The 17,847-nt window shown below is 41.6% G+C and overlaps 1 protein-coding gene across 1 annotated transcript in view; it reads right to left on the bottom strand.

Moving 5' to 3' along the window:
• Positions 1–9,918: 9,918 nt before the first annotated feature.
• AACS (acetoacetyl-CoA synthetase) overlaps positions 9,919–17,847 on the bottom strand; it is a 61,667-nt gene continuing 53,738 nt past the window's right edge. The window contains exons 16-18 of the mRNA XM_084648977.1: positions 17,128–17,186; positions 15,191–15,393; positions 9,919–11,294 (exon numbers count right to left, since the gene is read on the bottom strand). Coding sequence (XP_084505103.1) covers positions 11,157–11,294; positions 15,191–15,393; positions 17,128–17,186 — 400 coding nt within the window. The 3' untranslated portion in view covers positions 9,919–11,156. The remainder of the gene's footprint in view (positions 11,295–15,190; positions 15,394–17,127; positions 17,187–17,847) is intronic.

Consider the following 17,847-nt stretch of genomic DNA (forward strand, 5'->3'; position numbering starts at 1 on the left):
CTGTGACCATCAGAAGTAATGATGAGAGTTTGTGCAGACGGCTGCTGTCTGCTACATCAAAACTTTGGGATTTCTTATTGTTCTGTGACGAAAACGATTCTATCCGAACCACTCTGACTCCCTCATGGCACTTGAGAGACTGTTGCCCTCTGCTTTGCGTAACAGATTCACTTCCACTTCTCACACAGATCATGTTGAGAAAGATGCTTGAACTGATGCTGATTATCTTATTATTTGAATCTAAAAAGGCCCCTAATTTCCAGCAAGGAAAAATATGTACAGTCTCCAAATATCTAGAGCCACCCTATTCTGCAGTATGTGATTGTAGCTTCATGAAGATTTACAGACATGCACTGAAATTTTTTCAGTAAATTACAATTAACCAAATTTAGTTTTCACTTAAAAATAAAAAAAAAGATACCATCTGGAGGAAAGGGAAATCAGACCTTCTTCATATATTAAACCCTGGTCCTTTAAAGCTAGAAATACTCCATCTTCAAGAAGGCAGTACAATTGGAGAGAGAATTAGGCACAGGTGAAATAAAGATCTCAGCTCTGGGGAAGACAGCTGAGAACTAGACAGTGACTAAGATACTGAGGGAAGTTGTTTTTGTCAGTGACGAGATGAGAGGTTGAACCAGGCAACCTGCTTGCCACAGACTGAAATATTTAAAGGGAGACAAAGTTCAGGTGTAGAGAGACAGCAGACTAGATCTGTTCTGGCAAACGTGAACCTTTGTGGGTGGAGTCACAGAGTGCACCATGGTTTAAAAGCTGAATAAAGAGCAGTTAGTGGGAGGAGAGGAATCGCTGGTGCCAGGAGGGGGAGAGAGAGAATACTACTTCAAATACTATTTAAATTCCTCTCAATCAGAGTGGTGAATCTACATTTAAACTGAGTCAAAGCAGACAGAATGCTTTCAAATAAAATAATTAGCCCTCCAGGCTGGTACCAGGGTCAGTGTCTCTCCTCAACCCACTGTGTTAAGGCACTTTCTCTTTAGTGGCTAGAAGTGCAGATCACTGAATCCAAGTGCCCGACTACAACAGATTCATTAGGGCTCGTTAGTTCTGTCTGACAAGTTTATCGGTCTTCTCCTGAATGAATAGAAAGGATGCAATGCTCCTCAGGGAGGATGCCCTTGTGTCTTATGCTACCCACCTTACTTATGAATGGTGTGAAAGTGATCAGTTATTTACTCATTTGCATAACACAAGAACCAGGGGTCACCCAATGAAATTAGTAGGGCAGCAGGTTTAAAACAAACATGAGGAACTACTTCTCTACACAATACACAGTCAACCTGTGGAACTCATTGCCAGGGGATGTTTTGAAGGCCAAAAGTGTAACTGGATTAAAAAAGGAATTAAATAAATTCATGGTCCATCACTGGCTATTAGCCAAGATGGTCACTGATGCAACCCTATGCTCTAGGTGTCCCCAAACCTCCACTTGCCAAAAACTGGGATTGGACAACAGGGAATGGATCACTCAATTACCCTGTTCTGTTCATTCTCTCTGAAGCATCTGGCATCAGCCATTGTCGGAAGACAGGATACTGGGCTAGATAGACCATTGGTCTGACCCAGTATGGTGGTTCCTTATATTCTCCCCACTTCAGCTCCTGATTGGTATTCAGCAATCACACATGAACTGTCTAGAACAATGGGGTTAGTTAGCAACATGACCTCAATATCTGGTGACACTAAAGAATTTGAGTGTTTGTCACTCTGACCTGCCACTTCCTCAGCTTGTCAGTATGACAACTATGTCAAGACAGAACAGGCCCAGGACTCCGACAGATGTAAGAGATAGCGACGGTTGTGACGATGATACGTGTGCACCTTTAGCAAGGACTTGGCTGGATCTCACTTCTCTCTTAGAGCCATCCACAAAGCAAATAGTATTAAAGAAACTTAACGCTGCCGTTGTGTCCTGGGATTCTCTCTCTCCATAACATGATAAACCATATCTAAAGTGTTGATACTGCTCTCTAATGCATTTTAAATGGTATTTTAGCACCAATTTACCTATTAGACCCTGACAGTGCTACCTTGTAAATAATATACTTTAAAAACTGTATGTATTAACCTGAAAGACAATAATGGCTCCAGGGAAAGTCCACTCCATCAGGCAACTACCTGTGTTTTTAAACAGGTTTCAGAGTAGCAGCCGTTTTGGTCTGTATTCGCAAAAAAAAAAAAAAAAAGGAGTACTAGGGGCACCTTAGAGACTAACCAATTTGAGCATAAGCTTTCGTGAGCTACAGCTCACTTCATCGGATGCATTCCGATGAAGTGAGCTGTAGCTCATGAAAGCTTATGCTCAAATAAATTGGTTAGTCTCTAAGGTGCCCCTAGTACTCCTTTTCTTTTTGTGTTTTTAAAGTCACTGAATAGGTAACTCAAGCAATCTCTTTCTCTTGCACATACAATACGGATTTTTTATCAGCTGAAGCCAGTACAGGCTGTTGTGTTCCTGCTTCTTTTATTTCCTCTTGGAAAACTACCACTAAAGGGAAATTAATTATTAAAAAAGTAAGCATGAGGGGAAGTACATGTTTTAAACCAAATGACAAAAGCAGAGGCATTATAGAACAACAATGCACAACTGGATGAGTTATGCATTAATTATGAACAAAAATCAGCCGGAAGAAAGAATTTAAAGAGAAAAATGTGAATGATAATTGGGAACGGTTTAAGAACATTTTACTACGTGCCAAAAAGCCACAATCCCACAGCTGAGAAAGAAGGCCACACGGGTTAAAAAAACAACCTGGCTTAGAAGGGAAGAAGTGAAATCCCATATATAAAAAACAGAAGAAAGGGGAAGTTAATAATAATGAATTTAATCAGAAGTTAGGAATTGTAGAAAATTCACAAGGGAAGCAAAAGGCCTCAGATAAAACTATGGCTAACAATCAGAAGGAGATTTTCATGTATCTTATTAGGAACAAAAGGAAACCTAATGATGGCATTGCTCCATTCCTAGATGAAAATGGTAGAATTATTAATAATAATGGAGCAAAGATGGAAGTGTTCAATAAATATTCTGTTCTGTATTTGGCGAAAAAAACAGATGCAGTCATGTCATGATTTATGATGATCAAATACTTTCTCCATTCCCATAGTAACTAAAGAGGCTGTTAAACAGATGTTTAAAAACAAGCTACATGTTTTTAAAATCAGCAGCTCCAGATAACTTGAATCCAAAAGTTTTAAAAGAGCTGGCCGAGGGCTTGTTAATGTTGATTTTCAACAAGTCTGGAAACGCTAGAGGACTTGAAAACAGTTATTGTTGTGCCAATATTTTTAACGAGTAAATGGTAATTACAGGCCTGTCAGCCTGACATTGATCCTGAGAAAAATAATGGAGTAGCTGATATGGGACTCAACAACAAATTAAAAGAGTAATCTAATTAAATGCCAATTAACAAGGTTTACAGAAAAGATATCAAGTTAGTAAAGATTTTGGTATGAGATTACATTTGGTTGATATAAGTAAGTGTTGCTGAAATACACTGACTTCTGTAAGGCATTTGATACAGTATCACACATTTTGAGTAAAAACCTAGAACAATACAAAAATCAACATGGCACACATTAATTGGATTAAAAACTGGCCAACTGATAGGTCTCAAATGTATGCGTAAACAGCCAATCATCACTGAGCTAGAGTGTTGCTGGTGTGGCCCCAGTGGGGTCAATTCTTGGCATTATGCTAGTTAATTTTATCAGTGACCTGGAAGAAAACATTAAAATCATTACTGATAAAGTTTGCAGAGAGCACAAAGTCTAAGGGATGGTAAATAATGAGGAGGACAAGTCACCGAGACCGAGTGATCTGGAGCGTTTTGTAAGCTCGGCTCAAACAATATGCATTTTAATATGACCAAATATAAATTATCCAGCTAGGAACAAAGTCTTCAGGCCATACTTACAGGATGGGGGACTCTACCCCAGGAAGCAGCGACTCTGAAAAGAACTTGGGAGTCATGGTGGCTGATCAGCGGAACATGAGCTCCCAGTGGGACGCTGTGGTCAAAAGAGCTTAGCTGAGTCTGCTGTGAAGGCAGATATGCTGATCAGACACGGCCACTCACTGATAGTGGTGCACCATTGCAGCACCCAGCGGGAATCAGTCTGCAAGTTCGGGGACGCCTGGCTGCTGCGCCACCCTGGCGAAGGCTGCAGCGTCAGCCCACCTTGGTATCCAGCCAATTCTTCCTCCCAGGGCTACTGGAGGAGGCTATTGCCGATGGCAACACTGTTCTCACCTCCCTAAGTGCAAAGATTCCCAGTGTGCCAGCTCCTAAGAGGAGGAGCAGCACAGGGCATAGGCGCTGGCTCCATGGGCTGCAGCACCCATGGGGAAAAATTAGTGGGTGCTCTGCACCCATCGGCAGCCAACCTCCCCTTCCCCCCCCCACCTCACCTCCTCCCCTGAGCACGCAGCATCCCCGCTCCTCCACCCACCTCCCAGGGCTTGCCACCGCAAAACAGCTGTTTTGCAGTGTAACAAGCTCTGGGAGGGAGGAGGGAGAACGTGGCGCCCTCAGGGGAGGAGGCAGGGCCGGGATTTGGAGAAGGAGTCGACTAGGGGCAGGGGCAGAGAGGGGGGTCGAGCACCCACCAGTGCCGCAGAAGTGGGTGCCTATGGCACAGGGCATATATGTGGTGGGGGTGGAGACCTGAAGGAAAGAAGCTTTTTGAACCCTCTACTTCCCCTGCGAGAAACAGTCAGTCTGCCCCTGTACCATATACCAGCTTCATCCTGGTACTGTACTTTCCCCAATAGGGTGGAACATAGCTGGTGCATCCAAACTTGTAGATGTAACAAGAGATTTGCATTTGCCTTTGGCGAGTTTTAGTGGTGGTGGCTTTAATAAAAAGTGGTTCAAATGTGGGAGTGGGACTCAGGAAATCGGAGATCTGTTCCCAACTCTTCCAGAGCCTCTCCCAGGTGACCTTAGGTAGGTCATTTCAGTGCCTGATGTTCAGCCCTCACAAATCCCACTGACTTCAACGGGAGTTGCAGATGCTCAGCCCTTGTGAAAATCAGGTCCTTAAATCAACTGAGGTATAAAGAGGTTACTTGCCTACTTACCAGGGTAAATTTAATGGTTCTAAAGTTCTTTGCATTCCTTAGATCAGCAAATGCACACCAGCATAGTATCCTACATCAAGGTTTGGGTTTATGCACTGAAGCCATTTCCAAACTATTTTAAAATCTGAAATTTGTAAGAAATCGAATTCCATCTGTTATCAACCTTTCTACCATGCATTTGATAGGAGACATTATTGAAAACACACGCACACATATACTATGCCTAGAGGTTGGGTAGGTCATCAACATGTGTGTTTCCAAACCATCTGGTTTTTATAAATGAAATAGTCCAAAATTACTTATAAGGATCTGTGTGCTCTATAAACCCCAGACGTTTTGCATGAATTAAAGAACAGTGTAATGAAGTTTTAATGACTACATATACACAGTTAATATAAAATTTATATTTAGCATGCTGGAGGAGCATGGAATTCAAAGTATATAGGAGGGACTTTTAATCATAGGTTACTGGCAGCTAAGCAACTCTCTTCTCTACGTTTCTAGAGGGTGCACGGCCTTTATATGGAAGTGTACAGCATACCGGCATGATGAACAGATGTGTCAACTCTGCCACAGTTCAGAAAGTTACATGGAAACTGGTTTGTTTCAAGATCTCATTTGGCAATGAAAGATCTCTACGTTCCGCAGTGGCCCTGAAGCTCTTGTCCACAATGCCTGCATTATTCACTTACCCAGCTCAGGCAGGGCCTGTCTGAGGAAAGGGCTACCTCAGAGTTGGATCAATAGTTCAGTTCACATCATGAAGACAGGGCTGCCTGGCTGTGAGGGCACGGATACAATACTGCTGCTAACTGCATATTCAACACCTGACTAATTTTTGCTACAGCCCTTTGCTTGTTCATAACGGACAATTAAAGGGATTATGTATGGATCTAAGGGAGTTGAAGTATAAGGCACAAGCAAGCATGTACTTAACTTTAAGCACGGGTATCTCTGGTGAAGGCAGTGGAACTGTTCTTATACATAAGATTAAGCATATGCACAAGTGCGTTGCTAGAAAAGCTAAGATTTTGGGGGTACTACTCTGTTACACTTTTTTTTTTTTTTTTAGTTTCAAAGCCAGTAAAGAAAAATTCCACTGAGACAACAGATTTGGCTTCGCAACAGTGCTCTACCGGCCCCCAAAAGCCAGGAAGGTGTTTCCAGGCCCGCATCCTCCCAAGGTGGAGAGCTAGATTAGCAGTTGCAGAAGAGTTCCACACAGGGTTGTGTGTTGGGATGGTGGCACATTACCCAGGCTACCATCTGAACTGATGGACAGCTGTGTCGTTGCTTCTCCAATCTGGGGGGGGGGGATCTTTCACAACGCTTCGCTGTGAGATCAACCGCTCCTGACCTGCCCACACACAGCCTCCATCATGTAAATCACCCCTCCCTAGATTGGCCACCAACCCATCAATTACATTATGGACCACCACCAGCAAATTTCCAGTCCTAGACTTTCCCTAAGAAGTGTGTGTCTTGTACTGCTCAGTATCCTCCAGGACAACACAAGCTCAGATAAAGTCCGACATTTCATTAATAGAAAATGACATGCACAAATATTATCCCAAATGAAGTCCCCCCAGCCACACACACGGGTGAAGGTAAAACAATAAAACAGGTTTATTAACTACAGAGAGTGATTTTAAGTGATTATTAGTATGGAGGCAAGTCAGAATAGGTTACAAAGAAATAAAGTTAAAACGCAAACTAATACCAGAGTTAAGTGAATTCAAAGCAAAGGTTTCTCTTACCACATGCTTTAGCAGTCTTACTGGCTAGAAACTTTTCAGCCAGGACCCCTCCCCTAGATCAGTGTTAATTTCTTTGTCCTTCAGGTGTTGATGCCGTGAGTAGAGATGAAGGGAGAGATCATTTGGAGCGTCTGTTGCCCATTTCTTCCCTTTGAGAATCATCTCCAGTCTGTGAGAGGGAACTTCCAGCTGTTTCTTTGCTAACATGTAAATTTCTCTCACCTTTTTTCCTGCCAAAGAATGGCCGCTTAACCAGGTGATGGTCCATTTGATTTTGTCGACACCTGGCTGAGGCATCAGTTTGCCTTTTGTCTTTGAGGAACTGGTTTATGCCGGCTTTTCTAAACTTGAAATGTGTTTCAATGTTATACAGTAGAATCTTATATTTTTTTTTTTACATATAATGTTACCACACATTTTACCAGGACAATAATGATCAGCACATTGTAAGTTTTCAAATGAAAACTTACAAGGCATACTTTGTACAAAATCCATTATAGTCTTGTAAAAAGGGTGAACACAGGGATACAGTCACAGATGGCCATGATCCTGCATCCTCCCTGCTTCTACCCACTAACCTCCTGAATGCTAAGGCAAATGGAGACACCCCCCCCCCACCCCCCGAGAACAAAACTGCACAGCACTCCAGGGGTGTGGACTCCTTGAGCAAGCTCCCTGAAGCAAGCCTACTACCCAACCCAGTGGGGCAACACTTGCCTACTAAGCTTTCTCCCTGGAAGAGGATTTGCCCCCAAAATCGCTGTCCCTATGATTATGATGTTTCTTTTAGTCTTATCCCCCGCCTTGGGAAGAGTTTTCTTCATTGTCTTATCCCATCAAGATGGGGCAACAGTTCTTGTTCTTCATCTTCATCTCAAGTACATCTTCCAAATTGACACCAACCTTCTTCTCATCTTCCTTCAGCATCTCAAACCACTTTTTCCTAGATCTTCCTTATGACCTTTGTCCCATGACTACTATTGTCTCACATGACCTAGCCAGCTGAGTTGACACTCTCTCAGCTTTTACGAGCATCATGGCTCATTCTGTTTCATTGCATAGCCTATCAGCTCTCATCTTACCAAGTAACCACCTGAGCACTCTTTTTGCCAGCATGAAGTAGTTCTCACTTCCTAATTACCCAACATTTCCACCTGTATGTCACAGCTGGCCTAATCATGATCTTCTACACTTTGCGCTTTAGTTTATTTGGCATATATTTCTTCATGCAGCTCCCAACATTTGCGTCCCCATTTCCACTATGGTTCAACACTGAACTGAGGTATTTAAATTGTTGCACAGACTAACTCTATACTATCTAGTTTTATAGGCTTCTCGTTGTCCTTCCTAATGAGGCATCACATGTATTCTATCTTTTGTCAGCTGATTCATAAGCCATTTTCTTCACTGTAGCCACAGCTGTTTCTCCCTATTGTCGCTTCCTGGGGATACCTTAACATTGTACTGATTCACTCCCTGAAGACAAAGGCCCAAAGATCACATGCGATTGCCACAACTTTTTACAAGCCAGCTGGCTAGGACATTCTTAGTTTGAAATTGGAGTCCCTTCTCCTAGGTGGGCTGCCTACCATGGCTAGCAAACCCCCTCTTATAACCAGATTGCTCCAGGCAAAGTCCCCAGACACCTGCCTGTCACACACCCACTTTTAGTTAAGAATACCTCTGCAACATGAAGGCAAGTGGTAGGAGTTCAGCTGTTAGTGGCTATATATTACACTGGTCCCATGAGACATTTTCTAGGGACCGTGTTTATCCTCAAACTCACCTCATCCTTGGAAAGATTGAGTTGTTCCTTTAAGGAGGTGCACACTTTTGTCCCTCTACCTCCCAGAGAAGAAACCCTGCCTGTGTTATTCAGTCCAAGCCTGGCAATACAGCTGCTCAAGATTTCCAGGGCTCAAGTGCAGTCTTGGAGGCAATTAACAGAAACAGCTTCTTCGTTGCAACACCCCTGCTTCCCCTCATGAGGACAATCTATATTCTGTGATTATTTATCATCTTAAATAGGGATGAGTGGTCCAGAGAGAGTAATCAAACATCTGAAGTGAAACAGAAGTGAGACTGAAAATAAAAAATTCTCATCCTTATCTTAAAAAGTATTTTTATTCCATCTCTGCATCTTGTGGCTCAGCCGGTACAAATGATCAAAATCCATACAAGCCAGGAGGTTCTTGTGCAAGAAGGATCAGTGCTCGAGAGATCACCTGCTCTTGCAAAAATTCCCAGCTCAGTTTTGGACACACAAGTCGCTTGAAGGGTTTAAAGAAGTAAACACACTCTTGAAGTTTGCCCATTGAGACCATCCTCAAAGCCACTTCAAGTTTCCTCTTGACCTTCAAAATTTTAAAAAAGAACCTTTTTGATCAAAGCTTTAGTAGCACATTAACGAAAAGTTACAGCTTGCCAACAAGTGAGAAGTGCAGTAATTACAGACCTGAGGTGGTCTTCATTGCAGAAGGGATGAATTTACAGTGGGACAACTATCACAACCTAAAATGCTAATGGAGGCAAAGCACTGGAATTTATACTGGACAGAGCTACGAGAGATAAATGCCAGATATGTGGGGGAGATAGGATTGACCTCTAATAGCTCCACTGAGATAAAAACTCCAGTTACTTATCTCCACTAGCATTTTGCTTGGTGTTCGCTGTCTCCATATAAACACACACTTTGCAGTGAAGATCTAGCCGGACATACTATTTTAGGACCGTGCTGGAAGATGTAAAGCAGAGGGGCACATTCTCAAGAGGCTTGCTTCCGCATTTAGTCACATGTGCCACACCCCATACATCAACAGGCATCTCAGTAATGTGCCACATGCCTAGTGCTGTGCAGAACATGTAGATGGCAACCCGGGCCCTGAAGAGCACACAATGCAGAGATTTTGGGGGAGGGGAGAGACAAAAAGACTCAAGTGTTGGGGGATGGGTGGAAGAAAAGGAAATTAAGCTAAGAATCCGATCATACCAGAGCGTGAAGAAAAGAAAAGAGTCAAATGAGACAATTGAGTGAAAATAAAAACCGACGCTTAAGGATCGGTTTCATTTTTATTAAGTTGAACATATTAACAGCGTTGAATGCACTGAACACAATTAAGGACACCCCATGATTTTAACGCATTAAATACTTTACCCACAATATTCAAACAGTGCATGGGATCCTGAATGCCAGGGGTTCTGTATACCTATTGCAATTGTATCTTCTTTGTGAAAATTGTATCTTCTGTGTTTATAGTGTCAACATACTTGTAAAAGGTTTTTTCCCCTTTATAAACTGGAAGGATAAAGAATTTAAAAAATTTAGTTTTTCACTTTCAACATCACATTTAGTAAAAAAAATGTCTTACAAAAACATTGGCTTTTATTACATTAATAACTGGAATTGCTCAGCTAATGCAGTACTGGATTTTTGCCTGCAGACTCTAATAATGGATTTTAGAGCAGTAAGAGTCAAATTCTATTCATTTAGACTGATGTAATTCCACTGAAAATCAGACAAACTCTGGCTTTTCACCAACACAAGTGACACAGCATTTGTCCCTCCCCCCCCCCCCCAAAAAAAAAATCTATAAAAACATATCAGCTGAAAGCTTAAAACTATATGTGAAGATATCACAAAATGAAGCAGCAATTACCTCCAAGGGTACAGTGAGATATTTCAAGACTGCTCACACTGAGTCAGTCAAATAAAAAGAGGTTTCAGAGTAGCAGCCACGAATTGAGATGTGGCTTTATAAAAACACATTAAAAAGTACTTCATACTTTTATATTTCATGGCCATGCTGACATGCCTTTACCCTCCTGCATAGGACAAACATCAAGTATTTAAAAAAGCCACAGACTCCCTGCACCTGGCTCTAACCGGGTAGTAGTGTTGTTTTAAATAAATAGCTTGAATTCCATTTAAAAAATAAAAAAAGGAAAATTTTATGAACACAATATTCCATCATCAATTGGAAACCGTTTGCTCTTCAGGTTCTAGTTTGCCAGGTTGTTGATATAAATCTAACCAGAAAAGATGCATTTGTCACATGTATAAAAACCCAACAGGCAGTTTCCCTCTTCCAGGCTTAAAGATAGACTCCAAGACACATTGCCTATTCATCTAGTAAAAGGTAGCTACATTTTACCCAAGCCTTTCATAATGCACTTAATGAAATATTTTTTCCTTTAAAAGAACCACTGGTATTTAAATAGCTTTTTCTTTACATACAGTATTCATATATACAAAAAAAAAAACCAAACAGAACACAGAGATGCAACAAACAGATTCAGAAATTCTGAAGCTCAGGAATATTTTGGTACAAATCCAGCGTCTCTGGATTTGAGAAAGATCCCCGCTGATCAACATCCTTCCCTGCAATGACCTGCTTCACAGCCACTTCAACTTTCTTCCCATTTATTGTGTACTGCAAAAATTAAATAAAATAAGTAAATAAATAAATCAGGCAACAATGAAGCTACACTCTTTGTCTGGTTGCTTTATAAATGGTCTAATGGAAAAGCTGCTGCTAAGGCTGGCATTGATTCATTACCCCTAGCAGTGGAGGCAGGAATTCTGCTACACCTGACATCAAATAGTTTCTTAAACAGTTTGAAAAGCAAACTGAATTTGATGAGTTTTATTAGTGATTTTAGTTTTTTAATAGACAGACAATACTATCACCCTAAGCCAGCTCCCCTTTACTTCTAGGGAAGCAGGATCGGGCCCTTAATGCAATAATTAAAATTTTGCAACTTTCTGCCATTTAAAATTACACATGATTTTCAGCTTTTTAGGTTTTCTAGAAATAGGCCCAAACCAAAACCCTAGATCCAAGAAGCCCTGGATACGTGCATGTGTACATGTACCTTGATCTCAATTCCGCAAGTGTTCTCTCTCTTTATAAGGGGCCAAACCAAAACCCTGCTTTTCAAAGCCCTGGACTTGGAGATGGAGCCAAGCTACACAACTTTGATTTACTTCAAGGACTTTCACTTGTTTCCCTAGACATTTAATTGCTGTTAATCAACAGATTCAGATAGAAAACAGCTTCTGTGGGAACAAGACATCATGAGGAGGCAAAAGACAGGTTCTCTGTGCTTGGGTTTCAGTGTTGCTGACCAAGGCACTACTGCAATTGTGCAGTGAAGAAATCCCAATCTGTGCTCCAGAACAGTGGAATTCTTGGCTGGCAAAGGCAAGTAGGGAAGACCTGATTCTCCTGTTGGCAGGGATGATCCCTGAGGGATGGTCGATCTCATCTTAGGGAGCACCAGGTGTCTCCATTACGGAAGCTGTTGAACAAGAGCATCGTTTGGCCTGATTTTTAGTACCAGCCACCGCCTTGTTCTGTCTACTCTTCATTTTGGTTAAGATAACCGAGGTTGTGGCAAGATATAGCAAAGCAGCCAGTGGGCTCAAAGTTATCTCCTCAAGGTGAAGCCCAGAAGTTAACCCTTCTGAGACAACTTTTCATTACAGATCTTTCAGAGCAGGCCAAATAAATGGTCTTTGGCAACAATACTGTATAGTTAGGAAGTTATTCAGGTATTTGGTCTATTTTTTCCTTGTTTAATACTACATAGTTCTTATCCCCTTGCATAACACTAAACAGCCACTCTTCCTCCTCAGTGATTACCAACCTGGTTTTGAGAAGCGAGGCTGACTAGAATCCGATGGGAGCTGCTGGAAGTTCACTTCTTGGGGGGGGGGGGGGGAGAAGCTAGTCATACAACATGTTTCAAAAAAATTTAGTGCTTTGCCAAATTGGGGCCACAGGGCTCATTGAGTCAAGGTACTGCAAATCTTTCCCAGTTCGAATTCCCTAAATACTAACTCTGAACGGTTTATCCACACCAAATACCCAGACAGACAGAACAGCAGGGGACTTCCACAGTTTTGTATCAGTTAACACACGCACAGCCCAAAGACGATATAGAGGTCAAAGCGGATCAGGTGTTTTAACCAGATCAAGAATATTTTACAATATAAATGTATGCTTGTGCGCACAGCCCTTTATCACTGTATATTATCTGTGCACGGGAAAAAATGTTCTTTAAACATTTAACTAGAAGCATGAAGTAATTTCCAAGCCTTTTCCAGAGTTTTTGGCATGTCTATTTTTGACAGTTTGTAAAATATAGGCCTGATCCTGATTTCACTTACGGGGGTGTTTTACACCAACTCCACTGATGCCAGAGTTATTCCCAATTTCAACCAGTGTAAAATGACACCAGGCTCAAAGCCCTATAATTTTGGGGGCAGGTACTTTGTTTTTATAAACGCGAATTGACATCTAGAAATAGCAGTATATGGAAAGATTTTTTCCTTCCCAAGTAAAACCTTCAAAGAAAGCAAGGAGACAGCTTTGATCATTTTACTGCAGATACATTTTATCTGAAACATAACTAAAATTCATTCCATTGTAAATTCAGTCACAATGTGAACTAATTAACCATCTAAGCAGGCATTCCTAAGGGGCTGGCTCTCATAAATGCCTCATCGCCATCAACTTCATTCTTTGCATTCAGGTGATTTATGCATCTTTGAAATTTAACATTTTATGTAGAAGCCAAAGATGCAGTCTAGAAAAATCTATATCACTACTCAAGAGGTAAGTCACGAAGGTTTTTTTTTTAAACCCTCATGCAAACAAGACATGCTAAGCCCAATGCTACTTATTTACAGCAGTGTAAGCCAAAAGACACCAGAATCAGGCCCTTGCCTGATGTATGAAACCAAATGGGAGCTCCCAGTGCACAGTGCCACTGAAAGGCAGGCCACTTTGGGTCAGAAGCCTACATTTGGATTTAGTTAGGCATGTTTGAAAAATTAGGCTTACAGTGCTTTAGAGAAAATGCTTGAAGACTTAAGCCCATATGCACATGGCCTGCCAGGAACCACCCTGCACGTTCCAGCCTTGCCAACAGTGAGCTACTCACAGAGCAGCAGGTGGGGACTGGGGATAGGGCTTTTAAAATGGAGAGGCTCCTCCAGTGAGTTGGGAGAAGAACAGAGAAGCACCAAGCAGGCTCCTCTCGGACCAGGCTCCATAAGCCTGACTTACAATGGGGTGTGTCAGTAACTCCACTGAAGACAAGATGGGTTACTGTGCTGCATGGTTGAGTAGAATCAGGCCCCAGCATGTTCACCTGCACAGACATGTCTGAAAACGGAGGGTCTCTCTCAAACAAATGTATAAAGGTGTCCACCACTCTGTGGAGGCAGCTGAGTTTTCCTCGGGAAGGAACGTGTTCGACTTTGCAGAAAGGGCCCCTGTGGTTTAACAGTGACACGGTCAGTCACCTACTGACAGTACTCTCTTTACTGGGAACCCCAGCTCTTGCCTTCCATATCGGTACTGAATTACTGGAAGATTCCTCACTACTGCTTATATTTCTCTGAATTTAGGTAAAAGTTAAAGCAGGGAAAGTACTTCTGATGTCCATCTCTGCTTTCAGAAGAGGTTTCCCACACTTGAGAAGAGAGGCAAGATGACTCTATACAGCATGCAAATATACCCATTAAAGTACAACTCATTCACACCTGTGCTCCAAAAAGAGTCACTAGACAGGATAAAGGCCATCACTAGGGACATCAGGGACGTCCCTTTCTCCCTGGCCTTGTTAAACACAATATATTAAGATCACAGATTTATAATAGCTCAAGATGGAAAAGATTCATTTCCATGGAGCCCATTCAATGGGCAGGATATAGCGTGTTGCAGAGAATGTGTCTGATATTAAAATGATGCCACGCTGGTGCTATATATAGTGTGACTAATTATATATCTGTTAGACACAGGCAGAGGAAGGTCTCTTATTGTAGTTATAGCTATTGTTAAAAATATGGATGGACCTAAAATTGAAATGCAAAAACGGGTGTAAGAAAAGTGATTTCAAACATTTGCTCAATGCTCAGCTTTCAAAAACAGACTATTTGAAATGGAAAACAAACAAAAAGGCAAGCAAAAGCTTTTTGGCACACCTATAAGCTAAAGTTAGCTTTATAATATGCATTGAGAAAGCACAAAGTATTTTATAAGAAAATATAACCCAATCTTTAGCTCAGCAGGGCACATGTATATTTATAAACTAAGGGTGGGTAGGGATAGTTCCAAAAACAAGCTTAGTTGAGAAGAAAGCAAAAAAAAAAAAAAGTGAAGTCGCTAGGCAACGTAGACAAACTATTTATAAAACTTGAAAATGCTTTTTAAGATGCTAAAATTTCCAGGCGTGTGGGTTTGAAGAGTGATGACAACTGCTCCTTAATTACTGCTCAAGGTGACAAAGAAAAAAATTAAGCAGTATTTTCATGACATACCGGAATGCCTTTGGTTTCTAGAATGAGGCTAGGAACATGTCTGGCAGACAGCGCTATGCGTATCGCATCCCTAATCCTTTTCACCAGATCCTGACTGAACACCTGGTCCGACGCCATCTTCAGGAAGAGGATCACCCTTTCCTCCCCCTCTTTGTTGTACTGAGGGACACAGAGGCTATCTGAAACCTCCTCAAAGGCTTCCACTGAAAGAAGAAGAGTGCTTTATCATCACATGCACTTGTTTTTTCCACTGGATGCTTTTTTTATTTTACACTAAAGGGCACATCTCCCATCACCTGTTCTGGCACTGATGAGGCAAACAAACAGATATTGACTAGGATTCTTAAAGAGAACACCTAAGGGAATTAGGCACCCAAGTACCACACTGTCAGTGGCATTGGCCTACCTAATTAAGATTTTCAAAAAAGTTTAATGCAATTAAATAAGCAAACCACACTGAAAGTCGGTCATCCAAGTCACCAACTCCCTTGTGGAATTTTTATGTTTTTTAAATCCCAGTCATTGATTTCTGGGAAAGTGAATATCAAAGTTTATAACTCCAATAAATACGGACTTAGGTCAGGCTAAAATTTTGATATAGTTGTTGGCTTAATAAACCTTTTTGTTCAAACACAGGCAATACGTTTGCTGATTTACCACAACTAAGGTACTTCTATACCCCTTATTACCACAGTCTGAGCACTTCCGGGTCCTTAATGTATTTACCCTCAACAACCAAGTGAGGTAGGCCAGTGCTACTATCCCCATTTTACAGATGGGGAATGGAGGTCCAGAGAGACTAAGTGGCTGTCACAAGGTGGCACAGGAAGTCCGTGTTGGAGCAGGGAATTGAATCCAAGCTTGAGCCCTGACCAGCCCCTCTCTTCTCCCCCCCCCGCCCCCCGCCCATCATATGACTGCTTTTCAACCAGTCATGAGGCAGGATGCCTTAAGTACATTTCACCATGTGCAGCTGGATGATCCAGGCAGTACAATCTCAACTGGTTTAAAAAAAAGGTGAGGAGGCATTATCAAATCACAGGCTGATCACAAACTGGTTCAGTATTCAACTGCATCCCCAACTGAAACAAAATATTTATTTACTATACTGATAGTTACACAGAGCCCTTGAACACAGGAAGCCAGAATCAGATACCATTTCCACCAATGTAACCTGGACTAGACTCTGGCTGGTAGGTTCCAAAAACAAGACAAGGGAGAGAGACTGTTCCAAAGCTTACGCAAGGGAGTAACTAAGTGAAATGCAGCCTAGGGCAATAGCCATGAACATTCTGAAAGTTGCCCCACCACCCACAAGGGAAACTGACCCTCCAGATTTCACATTGTACGAGGATGACAGCTTTTGCAGCAGAACAATACCTCAATTCACTATGCCAGAGGAATGCTTGACACCATCTCTCTGCCCTCCCTCATTACTGCTAACTTTCTGCTGACTTCATACAGTCACACACTGCCTTTGTGCACAGATTCACTTATGGCAGTAATAAAAAGGCACAAGAATTTATTTCGGCTATTGACAACGGCTCAGTAAAAACAACCGAGCACTGTCTAATAGTTCGTCTTGGAAGAACAAACAATGGAAATAATGGATTTCTCTTTTGAAGTCACATAAAATGGTTCACACAATTCTTGTAAGCCTTATTACATGAGTGCAACATCTTATGAGGAAAATGCAGTCCATTTCAGTTAGTCACCTCCAGCTCTGTAGATCCTTTTGGAAGGAAGGAAATTTCATAGTCAACAAAGCAGTTATTTCATTGTTAAATGAGAATAACCTCTTTCTTTAGCCCCTTTCCAATGAAAGATCTCATGTGTTAATTAATTAATCCTTTCAACAACCCTTTAAATACTCACATTTCAGATTTAAGACTACACAAATGTCACTGTTGCAAAAGGTGGATGAAAGTTTTTCCTACCTATGTTATAGATTTCGGAACTTCCAAATCTCACTCCACTTGGATTTAGCGTACCATCACTGAAAGTTACACACAAACAAAGGACTATAAAAATGTAGTTAGGGTTTGATGAAGAAATGATGCAATTTACTAGGTTTCTCAATATTTGGTGTGGTGAAATATGCAGGAAGTTGTAGCAGAAATAGGATTACAAGAGATTTTTTCTAAAAGCAGCTTTGTGCTCATTAAAATTAAGTTTTACACAAAATATAAACAAACCACATTCTTCCCTTCATCATTTGTTTCCTCCATGCCCAAAGATTCCACTGGCTTTCCTCACTTAAACCTGCATGCACACAGGCCTTCACAAAAAGTAGCCACCAATATCCAGCCACCAAGTAACACAGCCAGGTGCCTTTGAGGCACTCCTTGGCACTGCTATTTTGTCTTCCCTCTCCCACCACCTGAGGCAGAGCATCTCCATTTCAGAAGCACGTCTCACTCCCTGCAGACAGTGGACTCCATGAGCTGAGCCTAGAAACTGAACCAGGCCTGTTGCGTGAAAATCTGGACAAAATCCTGGACCACTAACTTGCCATTAAAACGGAGAGCTGATAAATTATATGGCAGTATTTACCAAACAATGCTCCTGATCCTGAAGTCCTATTAACTCTTCAAAACAAGCATGGCAACTTATAACAAGGTAACACCTCACACTTCTAACCTGTAGCTTTCAAAGTG

The sequence above is a fragment of the Lepidochelys olivacea genome (genome assembly GCF_965140295.1).
Source record: "Lepidochelys olivacea isolate rLepOli2 genome assembly, chromosome: 15".
NCBI classification, from domain to species: Eukaryota; Metazoa; Chordata; order Testudines; family Cheloniidae; genus Lepidochelys; species Lepidochelys olivacea.